This window comes from Grammomys surdaster, unplaced genomic scaffold, assembly GCF_004785775.1.
Source record: "Grammomys surdaster isolate TR1022 unplaced genomic scaffold, NIH_TR_1.0 253, whole genome shotgun sequence".
Taxonomy (NCBI): Eukaryota; Metazoa; Chordata; class Mammalia; order Rodentia; family Muridae; genus Grammomys; species Grammomys surdaster.
In genome coordinates, this window is record NW_021604694.1 from 288731 (window position 1) to 298471 (window position 9741).

At 49.0% G+C, this 9741-nt stretch overlaps 1 protein-coding gene across 1 annotated transcript in view; it reads right to left on the reverse strand.

Moving 5' to 3' along the window:
• Mvp (major vault protein) overlaps nucleotides 1–9741 on the reverse strand; it is a 28499-nt gene that overhangs the window by 6197 nt on the left and 12561 nt on the right. The window contains exons 2-8 of the mRNA XM_028775115.1: nucleotides 9190–9339; nucleotides 8851–9046; nucleotides 5544–5667; nucleotides 5302–5433; nucleotides 3600–3694; nucleotides 3106–3342; nucleotides 82–363 (exon numbers count right to left, since the gene is read on the reverse strand). Coding sequence (XP_028630948.1) covers nucleotides 82–363; nucleotides 3106–3342; nucleotides 3600–3694; nucleotides 5302–5433; nucleotides 5544–5667; nucleotides 8851–9046; nucleotides 9190–9339 — 1216 coding nt within the window. The remainder of the gene's footprint in view (nucleotides 1–81; nucleotides 364–3105; nucleotides 3343–3599; nucleotides 3695–5301; nucleotides 5434–5543; nucleotides 5668–8850; nucleotides 9047–9189; nucleotides 9340–9741) is intronic.

The window sequence follows — 9741 nt, forward strand, 5'->3', positions numbered from 1 at the left end:
TCCCACCTGCCTCTGCCCATTAGCATCACCTGCTTGCCCAGAGGAAGCCACCGCCGCTGCCTCCCACCCCACAGCTGGTACCTTCCCCGTCTTGACATCTTGCACATAGATGCCCTCATTTTGGTCCAGAGGGATAGCCTGACGCTCCTCTACCACCTCCACTTTTGCAGATGGCACATACTCCAGGGGCCCACGGATAAGCCAGCGGTCTCCAGCCTGGTGGGAGACCTTCTCCTCGCTCTCCCCTTCCTCCAGGGGCTGAAGAGCCTTCAGCAGCAGCCCCTGCTGCTCTGACAGCACATACACATCCTGGATGCCTCGTTCCAGCCTCTCTCCTGGCTGGAGGAAAAAGGACTTCTCTCCCTAGTGGGAAAAGGGGAAATTTAGGTCATAGTGTCTCTCAGGCCTACAGGAGAGCCACACTGCCTCGATACAGCCTCCTGGCTTGCCACCTATTGTATGACCTCGAGCCAGGTCTTTTGGTGGCACTTTCCCATGCCATGTAGAGGGATTCTAATCCAATAATATGGCTACTCTGTCTGGAATACAGACCTGCCCTTAATACATACCTTTAATCCCAAAACAATGAAAGTAGAATTAGTTTGTACAAGGAAGCACCCATGTTTGAAAGTGATCTCTAATTGAGTGGCAGACAAGATTTGACAGAACAAGATATGCCTAACTCTCACAAGAACAGAGAAAAAACATGAGAGGCTGCTTAAGAAAGAGCAGTGCAGAAAGAAAAAAGAAGGGGAGGTTTAATGGAAGCCTTTTATAAAGATAAGTTGCAGAGACAACAAGAAGCTAGGTGAAGACAGACTAAGCCAGAGAATGAGAAAGAGCCAGAAGATTAGAACAGATTGCCAGAGTTAGTTTGAGGCCAAGCAGAACAATTCAGCTAGAGGTTGAGTAAGAAGCCAGTTTGAGTCAGTCAGCACAGAGAAGAGTTTGAGCCAGAACAGCTGAGTCCAGAAAGAACAACAAAGAGTGAGTTTATTCAGCAGTAAGTCTCAGAGGCTGAAAACAATTCTAGGCCTAGATAAGATTGTATGGAGGCAGCTGGGCAGTGGTGGCGCGCACCTTTAATCCCAGCACTTGGGAGGCAGAGGCAGGTGGATTTCTGAGTTCGAGGCCAGCCTGGTCTACAGAGTGAGTTCCAGGACAGCCAGGGCTACACAGAGAAACCCTGTCTCGAAAAACCAAAAAAAAAAAAAAAAAAAAAGAAAGAAAGATTGTATGGAGGCTAGCAGCTTCCAGGACTAGGTCTAGGATAGCAGACTGAGGAGATAAGCCTCAGAGATGACAGTTAGGCCAGGCGAATGACAGTTATGTTTATGTAGAGAGCTTTGGGGACTCTTCTAGGAATCTGGCAGGAATTTGACATTGGGCTAGGACAAGGAAGTAGGTTCAGGCAAGAATTTGACATTGGGCTAGGACAAGGAAGATGTCTCAAGACATTGACCATCTTGATAAGTCCCTGAATACCAAGGGACTTTGTTTATTGCCTTGTTTGTTCCTTGACCTAGAAGTGACTTTATTCTTTGCATGTACTTAGAATGGTATAAAAGCAGACTGGAGAAAACAAACCCGCTTCAGCCTCAGCACTGGCTGGAGTCATGTTATAGTGTTGTCTAATTATCTTTTTCTTTTCAATCCTCACTCCCTCCTTCGACCCTGTTGACTGACTGATCTGGCTTGGTTGCTTTTACAGTGATGTGTTGTGGTTGTGTTGAAGACAGAATCCCAAAGGACACCCTTATCATAGCACCTGTGTCTCTGTCTGTACAACAGCTGGCACCTCACTTTTTCAGATTTGTAAATGATCAAGACCTAGGTCCTCAAGCTAAGCAGTTGAGAATTACCCTAAGCTGGGTGCAATACACATGTCTGTAATCTCAGTACTCAGGAGGCTAAAAAAGGATCATCCTGGGTCCAAGGCCAGCCTGGGTAACAAAGCGAGAGCCCTGTAACAAAGGTCAAAACAAAAAAAAATCTCCAAAGAAAACGTGGTCACAAAGATACACACACACACACACATCATATATATATATATCCTATTGTTGCTTTTCATTTCTCCCATGGTTTGCTTTCTTGATATGGTGGAATTTGAGGGTGGGCAAACTGTGGTCTTAGAGTCAAATCTGACCTGCTACCTATGATGATATGGGACCAGAGTGCTTTTGAACTTCTGACTCCTGTATCAGGCTCCCAAGTAAGTTAGAGTACAGATACATGTTTTACTGGGTTTCCTCTCTATTGAGAAGGGCTCTTGCTGTGTAGCCCAAGTTGGCCTCAAATTCACAGCCACATATTTTAAATACCCATACATCAAATGATAGACATTTTAGGTTGTTTTGTTTATTTTTCAGACAGGGTCTCATTAAGTCATCCTTGCTGGCCTGGAACTCGCTCTGTAGACCAGTCTGGACTTGATCTGCCTCCAGAGCGCTGGGATTCGGGCCATGTATCACCATGTCCTGAGAACTAGGATTCAGGCCACTACATCCTACAAGGGTTGTTTTCACTTTTAAGCCTCCTCACTCCTTCTTTTCTTTTCCTTTCTTAAGTGATCTCATGCATCCAGGGTAACTCCAAAACTCACTATGGCCCTTGAACTCTTGATCCTCCTGCCTTAACCTCCCTAGTGTACCCACCACACACCTCATTTCTAGCTTTGCTTCCACGTTGTCTCCATGATGCTGTGGCAATAGCCAAGTTGGATGAGTTCAGCAGAAATCTCATCCATACAAGCCCTAAACTATCTAGGCCCTGCCTTTGCAGAGGCAGCTTGCTGAGCCCTGACAGTTCTCACAGGAGGCAGGGTAAGGGAAAGCATGGGGGCTGCAGGGTGTGAGATTTGTTTTATGCAGGATGACAAAGGTTCCAGAACACAGAGGAGCAAGTTCCAGGAACTTCAGGAGAAGCCTAAGGCCTCGGGGAAGCAAATAGGACAGTGTGTCAGGAATATAAACCTAAGTATACAAAAACACTAAAGGTTTCTAGAACATATGAATTGTTGGAAGACGTGGAGTAAGACAGATGAGAAGGCCTCTTGTCGCTCAAGGGTCTCAATTCTCACAAGCTCTGAGGTGAAGATAGGCTTACCTTGACAACACGCTTTTGTCCCAGCTGGTTCTTGCCATCTGGTCCCATTGGGTCAAGGATGACACAATAGTGTCGAGGTCCCAGAGTAGTGATGGGTACTACCCCCAGCACCTCCTCATAGACGTCTGGAACATGGGCTTCTGTGTCCTGCACTGTCACTAACCATTCCTCCCCAGTGCGGTGGGCCACTCCCCGAAGGTCCTTGAAGTTCTGCCGAGCCCGGAGGTGCAGGGCTGTCTGCAGGTGGAGACACAGGGTATTTGTGGACGCCTCCCTCCACCTTCCTGCTGCCAGTGCCTTGGATCTGGGAACACCACAGGCCTCTAACTTGATCCCAGTTCTCAGCGACAAGGCTTACTTACATACCCTGCAGGATGCTCTAGGACTCTCCCAGGAAGATCTGACCTGATCTCTCTAGTGCACATAGAGATGCTGCCTGACCTTTCACTGCACGTTGTCTGCCCTCTGAGCACTGCCAGCACCCAAGCACAAACCTTTTCTGTAAGGATCACAGCGTCCACCAGATCTAGCACCTCTTCAAAGACGGCGGGGAGATAAGCACCCACAGATCGAACCAGCCACTCCTCACCTGGGTCAGGAACAAGAAAGCAGAGTCAGGGACAACCAGTCACCCACCATCACTTCATTGCAGCCCAGATATCAGGACCAGCTGGGCTTTGAAGGAAAAGAAATGCCACTGCCCCCAGAGTTGAGCACCTAACAAGGTCCTTGCAGCCACTGTTTTCTGTGAGGCCAAAGGAAAACTAACCTTTCTTCCAGAAGAATTTAAAAAACCAAACCAAACAAACAAACAAAACCAAAACTTTGAGAGGTTGGACATGGTGGCACATACCCATAATCCCAGTATTCAGGAGACTGAGGTTGGAAGATAGGGAGTTTTTGGCCAACCTGAGCTACACGGGGAAACCTGTCTCAAAAGATAAAAACCACAAAGGGCCTTCTAGAATGTCAAGTCACTACTACAACTGCACCCTATGACGCTGTCTCTAGGCACCAAAGACTAATTTTTCATGCTCCTGCAATGGGTAAAAAGGCCTCTCATGACCTGTGAAAGTCATTTTGTTTATTGGATAGCACACATGTCCAGCAGCAAATCAAGTCTCACCCTGCATGGCCAAGTACCCTAGGCAAGTCCTTCAGTCTTGCAGTGGAGAAACAGGAACAGTAAGTCTCTCTCTAGTTAGAGGACTAAATCAAATACCATCTATCATCTTGAACTGACATCGGGTCAGTGTGTGTGAACATCTCACCTTTGATCTAGAGCCAGGTAAGATGTGGCCAGTGGCCAGTGCCCACAGTTTATGTTACAGAGTGGGGATGGTGGACAGTCCTATCATGGTGTGATTGCAGGGTCAAGGCTAGCATGGAAGTGAGTGTACAAGACACAGCTGGTTGACCTCAAGAGAGACTAGGAGAAGCCAGGCATGGTGATGTATTTATACTCCCAACACTCAGGAGGCTGAGGCAGAAGGATTACCATGAGTTTGAAGCCATCATGGACTACATGTTGAATACTAGGTCAGAGAGGCTCAGTGGTTAAGAACACTGGCTACTCTTCCAAAGAACCTGGGTTCAATCCCCAGCACCCTCATGGTGGCTCACAACTGTCTGTAACTCCAGTTCTAGGGGATCTGATGCCTTCTTCTGGTCTCCATGGGCACCAGGCACAAAAGTGGTGCATACAGACATACAGACAGACAAAACACTCATACACATAAAAATAAGGTAATTGTATATATATTTTAAACATTTAAAACAACAAAAACAAACAATGAAACACAGACATAGGCTGGGCAGTGCTAGTGTACACCTTTAATCCCAGCTCTTGGGAGGCAGAGTTTCAAGCCAGCCTGGTCTACACAGCGAATCCTTGTCTCAAAACACATACACGCCGGGCAGTGGTGGCGCATGCCTTTAATCCCAGCACTTGGGAGGCAGAGACAGGAGGATTTCTGAGTTCGAGGCCAACCTGGTCTACAGAGTGAGTTCCAGGACAGCCAGGGCTACACAGAGAAACCCTGTCTCGAAAAACCAAACACACACACACACACACACACACACACACACACACACACACACACGCCTCACTTCTCTGGTTTCACATGGTTCCTCTTACTTCCCCTGCAGGGAGCCCCCCTGCCTGCTCACCCACCGCAGTGCCCCAGTTGATCCTACCTGTCACCCGCTCCTTGCCATCCCGGTCAAAGCACTCCTTGCGTGCCCTGAGCCGCAGTGCTTGGTTCTGTTTGATGACTGTGGCCTGAATGATCTCCACAACTTCCACTTCCTTCTGTGGGATGTAGGTGCCTGGGGAAGGAGGAGGAGGCCGATGCTCACAGTCAAAGATGTCAAGGTTATGGGAGGAAGGCAGGAAGCCCTGGCCCAGACAAACACCAAGAGATGGAGACATAACTCACCAGGTCCCTCAAACAGCCACTCGTCTCCTGCCATGACCTTGTCTCCATTCTTGTCCTCAAAGTCCAGCAATGCCTTGAGATGCAGGGCAGTGTTGGGTAGAACCACCTGCAGTGGGGTGATGTCCTGCAGGGAAAGAAGGGTCACGAGTGTTCAAGATGTGATCCCTGTTTAAACCTGATACGTGGGGATCAGAGCCACAGCATCAGTCTCTAGGAAGTCCACACTGCTGTGGATCAGATCCAGGCCTTGTGAACGCTGAGCAAGTGCTCTCCCACTGGGCCACACACCCAGTCATCTTTGAGCATCTCCATTAAAATCCTATGTAATATACAAGGTAGGCGTGGACCCAGGGCCACCGGGACTGTATGGGGCGGCAGTATCAGGAAGGCTGAGAGCCACCGAACCAGAAAGGATTTGAAATACAAACATAAAGCTGGGCATAGCATGCATGCCTGTAATCACAGCACCTGAGACACGCCAACAATCAAAGCAGGAGCCCAGTCACACAGCAAGCTCTAAGTCAGCCTGGGCTACATGCGACCGTGTCCCCAGCTCTAAGTCAGCCTGGGCTACATGCAACTGTGTCCCCAAAAAGCAAGAAAAGAAAGGAGGACAGTATAAAGGGATGTACAATGTAGGCTTTCATCCTGTAGCTTTGCTCTCAGTGTTGCCTTGTGTTCACACGGTTCCCTCCTGTAGGAAGGGGAGCCATATACATACCTGTGTAACCTACACACACACACACACACTAGGCTGGCCTAGAACTCGAGATTCTCTTGCCTCAGCCTCCTAAACACTGGGATGACAGGCAGGGACCATCACACCTGGCTTGTCTTAGGGCTTTGCCAAAGGAAGTTTAATAGAGGTGGGGTCTGGGGTCAGAGGGCTTTGTGGAGGGCTAACTTAGAAAAGATCATGTGCAGGTTGTTGCTAGGAAAGAGCAGGCAGGATAAAGAAAGCCATGGACTGCTAGAAAATCGATTTACAGGGGCGTTAATAAAAGTCTACAAAAAGCCGGGCAGTGGTGGCGCACGCCTTTAATCCCAGCACTTGGGAGGCAGAGGCAGGCAGATTTCTGAGTTCGAGAGTTCGAGGCTAGCCTGGTCTACAGAGTGAGTTCCAGGACAGCCAGAGCTATACAGAGAAACCCTGTCTCGAAAAACCCAAAAAAAAAAAAAAAAAGTCTACGAAAACCAAACCAAACAAGCTTGGGAGCCTCAGGCATGAGAAATGCCACAAGATGAAGGCCAGTGGTTTATGGAGAGTTTTAGGTGAGCCAGGGTATGTATGTGGTAAGAGAAAAACCAAGAGAGAAAGCAAAGGCCAAAAGGAAGGCCAAGCTGCTGTCATGGTCACGGTTAAGGGGGAGGCTGAATGGAAGAGCATGAACCTTGACTGAAGATGGAAAGGCCGGTCAGTGACACCTGCCTGCCCTCCCGGCCTGAGCGTGGGAGTCCATAGGGGAAGCAGAGGTTAAAGGCAGTCAGGGACCGGAAGCTTTGCTCTGCAGGTGCCGGATCTGAAGAGCTGCAGCTCTGAAGCCCTAAAGCTCTGTACTTCGACCTCAGCCTCCTCACCCAGACTGAGACTCCGGCTAGTCTGAGGGAAGACAAGGATATAAAGAGCTTTGAGACTCCTCACTCAGATCCTCCGCCCCTTCTCTTTTTGGGTGGGAGGGTTTCTAGACAAGGTTTCCCTATGTAGCCCTGGCTGTCCTGAAACTCACTCTGTACACCAGCTGTCCTTGAACTCAGAGATCTGCCTGCCTCTGCTTCCTGAGTGCTGGAATTAAAGGCTTGTGCTACCATACCTGGCTTCACTCAGATTCTTTTTAGGATTGTTGTCTTTCCTCATTATTTATAGTTTCATTAAAATGTTCACTTTATTTATTCATGTGCGTGTATGTAGATATGCATGGGTTATCATGCACATTTGGAAGTCTGAGAACACGTTTGGGAGTTGGTTCTCTCTTCTCACCACAGGCATGAGCTGGGCCACGATCCCAGGTTGTCAGGCTTAGGCAGCAAATACTTCTGCCAGCTCACTGATCCCTGGTTATTTCTATTGCCCCTGTCCCCAGCTGTGTGCATCTCTATGTACCCCCAGAGTCATGCTATTAGACACTCAAGAGCAAGAAGCACCGATCAGGGCTTACAGCTACAGAGTGCTTGCCTAGCATACACAATGTACTGAGTTCTATCCTTAGCGCTGGAAAAAAAAAAAAAAAGGAAAATTTAAGAGGGAGTTGGCCAGCCGGGCAGTGGTGGCGCACACCTTTAATCCCAGCACTTGGGAGGCAGAGGCAGGCGGATTTCTGAGTTCAAGGCCAGCCTGGTCTACAGAGTGAGTGCCAGGACAGCCAGGACTACATAGAGAAACCCTGTCTCGAAAAACCAAAAAAAAAAAAAATTAAAAAAAAAAAAAAAAGAGTGAGCTGGCCAGACTGCTCAATGGTGATGGCACTTGCTGCCAGGCCTGGTGACCTGAGTTCAACCCCCAGGACCCACCAGGTGGAAGGAGCACTGACTCCTGCAAGCTGTCCTCTGATCTCCGCATGCATCTGTAGTGTGCAAACATGCCCTCTCCCCACCCCCATTAAATAAAAAAATCAAATGTAACAATAGCACAAAAGGCACTGGCCAGTGGATAAAGTCACTTTAAAAGCATAAAATAGGCCGGGCAGTGGTGGCGCACACCTTTAATCCCAGCACTTGGGAGGCAGAGGCAGGTGGATTTCTGAGTTCGAGGCCAGCCTGGTCTACAGAGTGAGTTCCAGGACAGCCAGGGCTACACAGAGAAACCCTGTCTCAAGAAAGAAAGAAAGAAAGAAAGAAAGAAAGAAAGAAAGAAAGAAAGAGAGAGAGAGAGAGAGAGAGAGAGAGAGAGAGAGAGAGAGAGAGAGAAAGAAAGAAAGAAAGAAAGAAAGAAAGAAAGAAGCATAAAATACCAAGCAGGTATGGTTGGAACTATTTTAAAAACTCAGTAGATTCTCTTGCTTGGGAGCTCAAGTTGGAGGGCACCATGGGTGAGGGTCTGGCTATGATGGTGGTCCATGCCTCCACTGCAACATTTCTGGGCACCTAGGCATGGATATTGAGAGATGAGGCAAGTCTGTCTGAGGTGTGTGGGGAGAGCAGAGGAGTTAGAATGGAGGGACTGTGAGTCATCTTTGCTCCTGGTGAGAATCCATAGCTACCTCCTCAGCCCTTCCCACAGGAGCTCTGTTTTCCCATTAAAACACAGGGGGCAGCCCTGGGGCGGGCACAGAGCAGGCAGAGTTCGGCTCAAGGGAGGAAAGCAAGGTACCTTTTCCAGCACCTCCCCTGGGTACAGGGGGAAGGGGTCCTGGGCTAGTCGGATCTCCTGGTCAGCGTGCCGGAGCCGGACTTGTCCAGTGATGTCAAATAACACAGAACTTTGGGCGTCCCTGGACACAGGGTTGGCCACTATGCAGTAGTGGCGTGGGGGGACTGTCACCATGCGAACTGGGGCAAATAGTACTCTGTTGTAAGGTAAGAAGGGGTGTGAAGAGTCAGAATGACATTCCAAAGGAGGCAGTAAAAGCAAGAGAAACCTCCCGGCCACCCAGATGAGGGTCACTCCTGCCAGCCAGGCTGTCCTCAGCTGGGACAGCTCTACACCAACCTCTCATTGTCCTGCCGGATGTAAGTCTTTGGTCCAACCTCCACACGGGACACATTACTGTTCTGGTCCAGCACATGGATGTAGTGGTATGGGGGGATGCGGATGATGGCCTCTTCAGTTGCCATGGTGAATCCCAAGCCCCGGGCTAACCTGATTGCAGCACAGAAAAGGACAGGTGGAGAAGACAAAAGATTAAACAGGGCATTTAGGTAGGACAAGGCAGGGTAGTCCAAAAATGGCCTCCCCTTCCCAGCTTCCCTGGTTGTCCCCTTCCTGATCCTATTCCCACCTCCTCTGCTTTTTAAAACAAAGTATTTTATTTCATGTCATGTGTATTTGCTTGCATAAGTTTATGTGTACTGTGTGCTTGCATGCAGGAGCCTTCAGAGACCAGAGACCAGGTCCCCTGGAACTAGAGTTAGTGGCAGTTGTGAGCTGCCATATGAGTGCTGGGAACTGAACTTGGGTCTTCTGCAGGAGTAGTGAGTTCTTCTCCTCCTCCTCCTCCTCCTCCTCCTCCTCCTCCTCCTCCTCCTCCTCTTCCTCCTCCTA